Source organism: Psittacula echo (assembly GCF_963264785.1).
Source record: "Psittacula echo genome assembly, chromosome: 3".
Classification (NCBI taxonomy): domain Eukaryota; kingdom Metazoa; phylum Chordata; class Aves; order Psittaciformes; family Psittacidae; genus Psittacula; species Psittacula echo.
Window position 1 is genome coordinate 27,214,936 of NC_137736.1, and position 12,476 is coordinate 27,227,411.

General features: G+C 40.8%; 1 protein-coding gene across 1 annotated transcript in view; it reads right to left on the reverse strand.

Annotated features, from left to right (window-relative positions):
• The window catches only part of APP (amyloid beta precursor protein), a 205,021-nt gene that overhangs the window by 18,264 nt on the left and 174,281 nt on the right, over window positions 1-12,476 (reverse strand). The window contains exons 13-14 of the mRNA XM_080613686.1: window positions 10,005-10,226; window positions 3,288-3,341 (exon numbers count right to left, since the gene is read on the reverse strand). Of these exons, the coding sequence (XP_080469812.1) occupies window positions 3,288-3,341; window positions 10,005-10,226 (276 nt within the window). The remainder of the gene's footprint in view (window positions 1-3,287; window positions 3,342-10,004; window positions 10,227-12,476) is intronic.

Here is a 12,476-nt window from a genome sequence, read left to right on the forward strand (position 1 = left end):
ACTAGGAAATGGAGGTCCCCCTGACAGTACTCTCTTCCTGGGACTGATGTAGATCAGATTCAAATTCAGTCTTTGACTGCTGACAGCCAAGGTGGAGTGCAACAGAGGTAGGGGTTGGGACAACTGGCTTAGATTTTAGTAAATCCTTTACACTTGGCCCTTACTCATAAGCTTTTCTGCTCTATGGATTGCACAACTCTACTTTTCCTGACTTTACTCACAGACTTGATTTTCTGAAGGAGAATCGTGTGGTGAAATAACAAGATCCTAGTTATCACAAACACTACTGAGAACTAAGTATTTGCTCTTCTTTTCTGTACTGTGATCAAATTATCTCTTCTGTGGCAAATGCACAAAGGTAATCTGAAAGATTTTGATCTATTAGTAAGAAAAATGTACTAATCATTGTAAGAATGTTGTATGGGTGAAAAGTGGTAAAATGAAAATGGTAAAGATTAAAAAGGGTGCTTGTTTCTATGTTTGCCATAGTCCTTTCAGAGCTGACTTTCTTCAAGGGTTCTGAAAACCTACAGAATATTCACTTGTTCTTATTTCCAGCCTTGGGCTGTTGCAGGTTGACATGACACCTGTTTTTTCACCCTAAAGAACCAGGTCACCAGCCTGTTCACTTGGGCAAATCAATTAGAAGCACAAACTGGGAAGTCAGGACTACGAAAAGGACAAACCTTTCAGAAAAAAACAAGAATCTAGGCAATTAAAACAAAAAGTTACAAGCAGCTGCATGTATTAATCTGCCTCCAGGTCCCTCGTTAATGCTTTTTCATTGTAAAATAATATGCTCATTTTTCTTTCTTTTCTTTTTTTTGGAATTAGCCTCAAACCATAAGAACAGATACAGTGACTGCAAACCCCCCAGTATCTCTTCTCCCTTTTTAACCTGCAACATAGAAGTTTTATCTATAATTAGCAAGTAAAACAAATTTAAAGCACACAATTTTAAACTTTCAGAATCCCTTTTGTATTTCACAGTTTGAGACCTCACTTGCAGTACTGCATCCAGCTCTGGGGACCCCAACACAAGAAGGACATGGACCTGTTGGAGTGAGTCCAGAGGAGGCCACGAAGATACTCCAAGGAGCACCTCTCCTATGAAGACAGGCTGAGAGAGTTGTGCTGGTTCAGCCTGGAGAAGAGAAGGCTCCAGAGACAAGATCAGGTGGACATTTATTGCCAGAATTTCTATCAGTAAGGACAAATTTGCAGAAGTCTGGACATGGTGACTAAAGGCACAGGAACTTAAGGTCTACCAACAGTGAAGAGAAAATGTTTTGCTTACTGTTACATTTAGCACTATTGTAAAGAGGCAAAATCCCCATTTCACAAGCCCATGTAATACACTTTATGCTTTGAAATTTGGAATGCAGGCACAGCAGTGAGAGATTCCAGTCACTCAGGGAAGCAAGCATCATCTCTCTGCAGAGGAATGTAGCACGCATCCTTGCCAGGCTGGAGGGGTTCACTCTGTGCCAAAAGCAGAGAATGGGCCTTCGCAGCACCTAAAATCTGTGCTAAAACTGATAAAGGCAGCACAGGCCCCTGGACAGTACTGCTTTTGCACTTGAGCAGAGAATTGAGGAAACAACCCATGTGGTTTTCATAGTGCAAAAGTTACTGTATCTGATGGAAATTTCAAGCCATAATGGTCACATGCTGAAATATTTTTCACCTCTCCATATGTATCATTCAGAAAGATCACTCATGACCTATGCCAGCCATACTTTCAGTATTATTTATATTACCCCAAACAACAAAGAGCTCTGACAGAGAAGACTAGAACACACAATTTCACTCTGAAACTAGAGTGCAGCAGTGTGAGAAACCCCATTCTCTAGAGAAGGGACATCAAAGGCTTCTGTCATGTGTGTATGTGTGAGGGAATAGAAGGGAGGAAGGAATAATCTTTAGCAATAAATAAGGGCCTCATAACAGGAGATTTTTCAAGACTGAAAATTAAAATAGTTAACAGTCTCAAACATCAATATTACAAGAAAATTCCTACATTGAACTAATACTACAAAATTCAGATTAAACACACTTGGTTTCATTTGTGATGATGTTTCTACTGCTCTTGGGGAAGAAATCTAATCCAGAAGGCAGAGATGTTCCCTCATCCCATGATTTTTGGCACCATTGGACAGCTAACTCCATACCTGTTTCCAGGCTCTCTTCATGGAATGAACTAAGACTCTGAACACAAGAAAAGATGTCAGACTGCTAAAACAGTGCTAGGAGCACATCACCTGGCAAACCTTGGTATGGGTGAGTTATCAGAAAGGCATAAACACACTGGGAGGGTGCTGCCCATATGCTATCTAATGGACATTTGTGGAGGAAAAGAGAAAAAGAAGACAGATTGATCAGTTTTATTTGATCCGAAGGAAAAAACATAACGATGCTGTAACACTAAAATAATTCTGACCCTAAATTATACTGATCTCATCTCACTATGTGCTGGAGAGCTCTTCTGAAATGAAAGGCTGCTTGCTTTCAATGGAATCTGCCATTTCAAGATAATCCTAAACAAATACAAGAGGAAAATCAACCTAAAAAAGCAAAAGAAGTTAGCATGAAAAGCACTCTTTTACTTCAAAAATCAGATTTGTCCCATTTACTTTCTCCAAACATTTGCAGCCTGACACACCAAACTAGTCATCTGCTATTACTCTGAAATCAAGAGGAAGATACAGGTATGACAGAGGGCAAATAATCACCCTTCTCCATCCTAGAATGGAATGAATAGCTGTAGAGAGGTGTCCTTAGAGAATCCAGAGGGAGCATATATGTATCAGTTTTTAGATACCTGGAGATAGCCAAGAAAAATGTCACAGTAAAAAACATTGATGCTCCCTGCATGAAGATATGCACGAATTCTTTATTAGACCCAACTGCAAGAAACTGTATGCTCTACACAGAGGATTCAACATTTCTATCATACATTCCAAATTAAAAGTACTCTCTGCACTAGGGGGTGCCATGTCTACCACTTCCTAATGCATTATTGCTAGAAGGGATGACAACTTGATACGAGTATCAGCTCTGGCTCTCTGGGTCCCACTCCCTCTGCAAGTACACATCTGGAACACGCCTGGTACAGACAGCACTCACGCAGGTTCACGGGGTTTGGGTGGGAATGCTTCCCTGGTTCAGGCACAGCATTACATTTTAAGAGACCGTTATACAAAAGCAAAGGTAATCGTTTCAGCACGAGCAGACCACATGCATGCGCGGAAAACACAGGTTAGGTAAAAGCCATGCAAGTTATATACCTGGTCGTGTGGTGAGTCCTCTGTCTGCAGCTGGGCGGGCATCAACTGGCTCAACTGGGCATGTGCAGAAAAGAAACAGAAAAGCAAACAAAAAATAAACAAAATCCCCCAAAATGATAAAGTCAACTGCTCTTCCGTTGGGACAGTGCAGGAGACACTTACTGCATAGACAAAGTTACTGAAGCAACAGCTTCAGTTAATCCTGGAAATAAAAGGAAGGGATGGGCATGACTTTGAAAGGAAAGATTCACAGCTGATGCGTCAATTTTACATCATATTCTGGTTACTGCTTAAAGTGCAAAAACATCCAAGATCAAAAATTTCTGTCTGCAGAGGGAAGCTATATTCATGATGTGCAAACTTCTTCCAATTGATGATCAGATCTGGCAGCAAGAATGCACACGATGAGTTCTTGCAACTACTCTTGATCAATGCTGACTTACAAACCCACTGAATCCCAAATCCTTTTTCCTTTCAACAGGGATTCTTACAGCACTAGGTATAAGGTCTGAAAAAAGTAAAGCGCATTTTGAAAATACGATCAATACTTCATTGCAATGTGCTCAGATTTGCAGACAGCATATTTGTCTTCAAATTTTTTAAAGGAAAGCAAAAGGAAAACACAATTTTCTTCCCAATTGTGTGCCATACATAGTTTTGCAAAACTCTTGTATTACTGTACTAAGGCTTTATCAGCTGAAACTTAAGGCTGATGGTACCCACTGGCATTAATAGAAAAACAGGTTTTGCAAAACTCAGGAGCTGTTTAAATCATTACCTACTACCTCAGTTGAGTTCAAACATACTGGAGAAGTTAATTAAAACATTCAGATTTTCCCCCTCTTTTTTTGTTGTTCCTCTCTTTTGCTCCAGTACTGTTGCCTTCTTCATCTACCCAAATATGCTGGTTCAGAAAGAAAGTAAAATTCAGAAATAAATACTGTTATACCTTAGAATTCAGAATTTTTAGAATAAGGTATTCTCGTTCATTTGAATTCCTGGATTCAACTATGAACCTTCTAATCAGCAGCAATGAACCACAATAACACAGGAAACCTGACAAAACCACAGTTTTCAATCACTAAGAACTGCTCACAGCATTTGGCATCAGGAAATCACACAAACCTGATGACACTGCTGATTTAAGTAACAGGACTGCCCATCTTCTCAGGAGGTCTGTGTCAGTTGCTTAGTGTTCCTATGGGTTTGACAAATAACCTACTATGCCTATGTGGCACCCATGTCCTTTGTACACAGGACATGACTGCAATAGCTCCTGCCTCTGAGAAAAAAATCAGTAAGCTTTATAGTAGCTGCAGACTAAAAGTGCATCCTCGTATCTGACTTGCTTGTGTTTCCAGAAGGGCAGAATTTTCATTGAGCTTGCTGGTTTGGTGTTGCAGAGACAAGCCATCAAACCACTCTTCTTCACAGCAGTTCAGAGTGGCACTAGCAGACCATGTAATTGCTTTCCTTATATACTGCTGTACAAAACCCAATTTCCATCCTTAAATAAAAACTACATTTTTGAGTACTTTCCTATTTCAGTCTTCTGCTAGGTTTTCCAATATTGTCAGCACCAACCCTCAGGTAGGTCAGCTGTAAATCTTCAGTGGAAAGGTCTCAATGGAAGAAATAACAAAGATCCAACATTACTCAAACTGCTCCTGAAGAACCCTCCTCTGTTGCTCTGGTGTCTGCCTCCTCGCTAGAAGGCTAAGGGGTCTTACTTCCCTCTCACTCTGTAACCCTACATGCCCATAGCTATGGAGAACTGGGACAGCAGGTTGTGGGTAGCAATAAAAATGGAAGAAGGTGAAAGCAGAAAAGGATGGAGGAAATTTCTGTTGTACAGTAGCACAGACCTGACCTCAGCGTAATGCAGTATCTGTGGAGTCTAGTGAAAGTATTAATAATAATTTTTCTTGCCATCTATAGTTTTGGAAGCACTCTACAGAGGAAAAGGCAAACATCACTGGCACATTTCATAACTGACACAAAAACTAAATCAACCTTCTTGAGGTCACAAACCAGCTGCAGGGGAAAAACTGAAGGCAAAAGATCAGAGGTTTTCCAAAGCAGATCGTGATTCCAGGCACTGAAGTACAGCATGCCCCAAGCAGCACAATACAAACAAAGGCTGGTTTCTGGAGAGCTGCCACCTTTTGAATTACAGCTGCATTTCAAAACCTGCTTGCTCTTGCCCCAGTACTGATGGGCAGTTAACTCTGAAAACCTTGTCTGTGGGTTTCCTCACTGCCTCCCCTGCTGGACCACAGCACCTCTCAGCAGTTGATACAGAGGGGAGAAGTTTAAACCTCCTACAGCTTTCATTAACAAAATTGAAACTGTAAGATGTGCTCTGTATTATTATGAAAACTGCATTCATTTTGATGCTCCAGAATCGTATTTCTCTTCAACACACTTCCATGTGCACAGAAATACACAGAATTAAGACTGAAAATTTTCCAGATAGCCTCATAATTGGTAGATATCCGCTTACACTGACTATGCAGGTTTCATACAGGCTCTACAACCCACCATGTATCTAACGCCAATGCATTTCAACAGAAAGAGAACATTGTTGCTTCTCTTTTCTAAAGTAAAATAAAGGTGAATCAAAAAGCTCAAATTTAGTACAAACCAGCAGGTGAGGAGAGGTATATGATGTTCACCCACCAAGAAGAGTGTTGAAGGGAGTAACTGGCCCAGTCTTAAAGACAAAGACAGTACATTCACAAAAAAAATCTCACTTCAGATACGTAATTTATCACTAAAGCTAACTATAACTGGTAAAATACAAAGGGTAAAACACTATACCCAGTTACCCACTGGCAAAATGATCACGGGCCTTGTTAGAGCTTCACAACTATTGGGGTTTTCCCCCATTGCTGAAAGTGCATTTTTCATTGTTAAGACAATTTCCTGACAGTTTGGTGGTGCCTTCTGCGGTGTCCTCAGACAGCATTTTTGTTAGCCTGATTTGTACTGCAATACGCTAGACATACGCTCAGCCACGCAAGCTGTGTTGTGTATGGTGTAGTGCTTTGGATTCATCTCTGTGGACATCTACAGGGAAACTACCAGGAAGGAAATTCTTTCAGAAAAAACTGAGCTACCTACACTTTCAAGGTCTTTTTAATTTTAGACTATTTTCCACTCATTCATCAGAAAAAGCAATTTGAGTAAACTGCATAAACCCCATCCTTTTACCTAAACATGCAGTTTAGACTGGAAAATTTCAAATGGAGTTATGAAGCCATGAGATTATATGGCAATGTACCAATCCAATACACTATTAATATCTCCAGCTGAAAGCTGGGATTAGATCATGGCCATGGCAGAAAACAGGCATGAGAACTAATGACAAACCTAAGGTATTTTTTGTAGTATTTTAACTTCATCACTTGTATGCAGAATACTGGATACTCTGAAACTAAGACTTAATGGCTGCATTTCCTTCCACCTTTTGGTTTATGCATTTCCTGAATGGTTCCTTAAAAACAAGGCCTGGCGCTGTGACTGTACCGGAGGGAGTGGGATCCCAGGTCCTAATCCAGCCAGCTCCAGGATTTGTTTAGTTGCCTCTCACATGTCAGTGGTCCCATTAGAAATTTGTTTTGACAGTAATGCAAATTTGCAGTGAGGTGAATGATTTACTTGGTGTGCCTGCTCAGGACTGAAGAACTATTGCTTATCCAGTGCAGCAGCTCTTTGCAGTGAGGAAGTTGAGGCTCTCATTCTACTTAGAAACCTATCTGCATGCTTAGCTGTTAGCACTCTGGATTTGTGTTCAGCAGAGTTTTAAACAAAGTTGACTTCAGCTTTCAAACTAGACCAAAGCAGTATTAACAAATGAACTGGTAACTTGCTTAACATCTGAAACTCCGCTGCTAAGTCTCCGATATCTGCTGGACCAACCGCTCAGCAGACTTCCCAGATACCACGTTGTCTGTGTGGAACATCCTGTGATTTTCTTGACAGTCCTGAGCACCCTCAGCCCTCACCCAAGTAAATGGGAGCTGAGATGTTCAGTTCTCTTACCTGTGATGTCATGCTCAGCATCTCCCAGCAGCAAGAGATCGTCACTAACGCTGCAACAGTTAGTCACACTACAGTATTTGAGGTTTCCCTAGCACACTGTTTTTGAACTTACACCTTTTTTGATGAACTGTTATTTGTTAAGAAACAGGAATGACTTGCTCTGAATGACTGCATAAAATACAAAAACCTCACTGCATAAGGGGAACTTACTGTGTGAAAAACAGACTATGCAAAAAGACCTTCAGTGGAGAGGGAAAGGAGAAAAAAGGAGAAAATTGTGTCAATTGTTATTTCCTTCTTGCTACTTCCAAATATTATAACAAGACAGACAGATGTTTTTGGAAGCAATTTAGACAAAGCCTGTGATTAGACCATGGCCACAGAAGAAAACAGGCATGGGAAGAGAGGACAAATGACACATTTAGTCCTGGGTTTCTGGAACAAAGAGGTGGGAGACAAAGACAAAGGAAAAAGACAAGGCTGTGAAATTTCCCATTGATACTATGGGCAAGAGTGTAGAGAGGGTATCTAAAGAGAGAAAAAAGTATTGTAGGCATAAGAACATTAACAATATTGTGGTCTGGGTAGTTGAAAGAGAAGGGCAACGGGAAGCAAGGAGGACTTGAAGAGGTTTAAGTCTTCAAATAATTTCTAGCTGGGCAGACTTAAACGCTGATAATGGTTGGCGCAACAGAATTGTTTGCTGCAGTAATTTTATGACAAATACAATCCTGACATCAAATAAACCCCCAACCTGAAACCCCAGCAACTTAAAAGGTATGAAAGTTAAAAGATATTCCCACAGTAAACATTAAGAAGTGCTGCAAGAAACCATGCAGTGCATTAAAATACACAGGATTAATAATTAAACAGTATCTTATTCAAGGCAGGAGAGGTTTTGTTTCTTATTTGATGTCATACATTTTGAAAGAACCACACTCAACGTATTTGCCTCTGGGAATTCAGTGCCACACTGAAGTATGTATTTTTCATTATTAAACTCTGGGCTTTGCCAGGTTTCTGAAGGATTATACTGTGGGTATGTCTGGGTGCACCTGTCTACCCAATAACTTCTGAACTTGGCGACTGGAATCAGTTACATTTTGAAAGGTGGGAGGACAGACTTCAAAAGTAATTAATCCTCACAAAGTTTCATGGAAGCAGTCAGTGGGTATAGAAACTGATGCCCTGCATGCCTCAGCTATGGGAGAAATGGCAGCCAGAGCTGTACTGGAATACTCCTGCAGGACAGACACCATCAGCCAGCCTTGTCAGCCATCTGTACTACTCACCAGCACCTGATGCAATCCAGTCAGCTGCTCTCAGACACTCAGCACATCACTTGGCTGCAAGCGCCCTCCAGGCATATCTGGAGTCCTTGTCATCATCTCCTGCCTTCTGGTTCTTGCTGCTGGCTGGGCCATTTAGTTTGCACCAGCTCTCCTTCTGCTCTTTCACTTGCTTCCCACCTGTAGTGCTGACCCCCTGGCAGTTTGATTTTAGCCCCACGCCTGACCAGCCTCTCCTCTTCCCCTCAGATTTTGCTTCACTGACTTGTTGACCTTTGCTCAGATATTCTTTTACTTCATCTTGGCCTTCTCTGACTCCTGGGGCTGACCCACTTTAACAACAGAGCTGGTTCTGACTCCACTGGTTTCACCTGGCATCAACCTGAGATCTGGCAAATCAATGTCCCATGTTTCATCTCCCAAGCACCCAGTTGCCAACAGTCACATGTGCTGAGTGAGACTAACTGCCAACTAAGGCTGGTATCAAAACTCATTCTGAGAGGAGGTATAGGCTAAGCCGGTGGTTTCGAGAGATTTCTGAGGGAGGTTAATGTCTGTGCAGTTCAGCTAGGAATTACAAATTTGCCTGAAAAAAGACTTCTGTAGTTCCAGCCTCTGTGAATCTGCTGCTTTGCAGTAACAAACTTTCACTAATGTGATTAACTTAGCACTAATGACAGTGGAGTTGAACTGATAAATGAAAACAAACATAATGGGAGAAACCTTATCGACAGGATTGAAGTCCCTCAGGTTTCTGATTAATTGGCTCTGGCACCTAAGTTAACTACCAATTCCAGATTATATATAAATTATTAAAGAAGTATGTAGCCACTTCAATAAATTAGTCCATGAGCAACATGAAATACTCAGGAAAAAAACTTTTCACTAACTAGTTGCATTTGTGACTACGCAGGCATATTTTTGCAGTACATTCCAGACAACCAGTGCGTGTGTGGAAATAAAATAAACTCTCATGCTAGGATTGTGCAGGATCTGTAATCATTATTGTACCAGCAAACAAAAAGCTCTTCCTTAACTGAAACACTGATTTCATCATGGCACAAATCTAACAACTTCCTGAGCTACCTTAGCTAATTGTCATGTATTTTCTAAGACTGTCAGTCATAATTCATGGTAATTTATTTTGATTTGCTTTTCAAGGAAAGTAAGCTCAACACTGAAAGCTATTGCGTGTCTGAATTCCAAATTTTAGTTAGGATTTTCTGTTCCGTCAAAGGGACACAGCAGACAAGTTCTAAACTTACATTTGAGGAACTCTATTTTGCTTCCATCAGAAAGACGTCAATTTCCAGGGAACAATGTGAAGAGAAACCACAAAGCTCAACTCAGAATATTCTGTCATTTCTCCCCTTATTGTACATACCTTCATTTTCAGTATTGGCTGGAACAGAATCAACACCAAATGGATGCCATGGCTGAAGGTCATCTAGGCTGAACTCTCCATCCACTGGCAGAAGTTCAACTGTAGTCTTAGTTTCTGTCAGCGAAGGCATGAGAGCATCATTTCCATAGCTGATTCTGGGTTCGCTGATCATATTGGCCAAAACATCATCAGAATAGTTTTGCTCTTTCTGAAGTAATTCATCTGCAAGGGAAGGGAATTTCAATACAGAAATTATCTGAAAGAGCCTGCATTTCTGAGGACATATTTCTGATGCTATTGAAGTAATAATTTACTGTTACAAGATTCTGTTTTCTTATGATAAAATCTCCCATAAAGCCTTTCAATAGTTAAAACTATGTGGTAACCACTGTAGCTAAGCTAGGCATTTTTTTTGCAACATGAACCAGAATTGTTCAATACTGTTTCCCACCCTCATTTCCACCACAGATCACAGGTCTGTGCTTTACAAGTCCCTGGACTCTTCCCCACCACTTTTAAAAGAAGCACAAATCAATCCCCTTCAACTCAACACACTTTAAGTCAGCAAAAGTCCACAGGAAGCAATGTCTTTGTTATTTCCCCTTCCTCTTAAATGCTCACTATCAGAGCTCTTAAATCCTAAATCACTGTAAAAGTTACTATATTAAATTTGGCTTACAACAACACACTGAATCTAAAGAAGCAGTTACCCTTTTAACATATATAACTGCCAAAATACTGAAGTAGTTCTTTGATAAAAATCTTCAGTAGTAATAGACATCTGTAGGTGAATTCTTTTACAAGAAAACAGGACCTGAAGTGGTGCAGTACTATTTAGGTTGTGTGTTTTTTAATTTGAAACAAGATGAGATCAAAGCACTTTTAGTTCCATCAGGTGTATAGGATAGTTTGTCCAACTCATAAGCTCGGAGGCAGTGTGTGCTTCATTACTCCAACTCCCTTCTCATATCAAAGTCCATCTACTCTCCATCTCCCTCTTCACTGCCAGTTTTTTGTAGGAACAACACACTATTCAGAAGTACTTTGAGGGAACTTGGTGCACAACAGCATGTTCAAGTAAGCAAGCAACCACAATGGAGATAAATAACTGCTAATAATGCACCAATGTAATTAGTAAGTAGACGTTACAGAGCTAAATAGTTCAGAATCAGAGACTGCAAAGGTTACATTACTAGGGTTTAAGTGCTTGCATACATAAGCACACCCATGACAGCTGACAATACAAGAGCTTTTACTAAGAATGGTTTCTCTTCACTTGGTTAGAGGTCCCCTGACTGTCACCGCTTCACACCTCATCTGAACCCTGTAGCAACGCAGGGACAGGAATTGCCACACTAGTGCTAAACCCTTTCGTCATTCTGTATGGGCTCACTTATTTCCCAGTATCAAAAGTGAGAAAGAGCATCTAGATTTCTGTACGTGCCAGATCTTTTAGACCCCTCAGTTAAATCTTTTGAATACTATGGTACAGACATGCTTGACAGAGGGAGGTACCCAACTCCCATCATGACACTGTGATTATATCCAAGTCCCAGGAGGCCAGGAGGGATGTATACACAAAGTCTCTCTCTCAATGCTACCCAACTGGGAGGATGTCACTGCCAGCACTTGCAGGCTCCATTGTCTCCCATTCAGCTGTGGCACAGAGCACAGACATTAACCAACCCACACAATAGCTCAAGTGAGGTGGACAGATAGTACAACCAGCAGATTATGACTGCATCCATTTTACAAGCAGGGAAACAATGGCCAAAATGAACGAGCCCATCTGATGTAATGAATCAGACACTGAATGACAGTGAGAAACTGGAAGTGCCTGGCTTAGAAACCATGCTGGAGTCCATCAGACTGAGGCAGCTGTGTCTGCATCGAGTAAATCATTTGCAAACAATTGTTTCAATCTCTATAAACTGCTGCTAAAAAAGTTTGCCCTAGGGTGTCTGGTTATCCACACCAGCTGGCAAAGTCCAAGACCAATTTTTCAGTGTTGATTTTGTTCCAAGTATTGATAACTACTTCAATCATCAGTTACACTAATGGAAAGCCATACAGCCTGGCTGTTACACAGCTATACAGTATTTGCTCTCCTTTTCACAGTCGCCAACTTGAACTCCCCCACCCTGCAAAAGACAATTCTCTAAACAAGCAGAGGTACAGACACAGCTGGAGGCTAGGACGTGCATTCAAGACTGTTTCAGGAGTTTTGTTTGTGTGGTGAATATCTTCATGGTTAGGTGCTTAAAACAGAGAGACTCTGGGCTTGCTCTTCAAAATTTCATTTCCCATCAAATCAACACGACAAAAACTTCATGACAATCGTCCTACAGTAAACTTTTTGTTGCCTCGCTTATTATCTCCTTGTAGTGTCCTACGATGTCCTACATGTCCTGCCATGGAGAAGAAAAAGGAGGATGCTGAAACTTTTTGTCCGTCTGAGAGCATGTGCTCAAA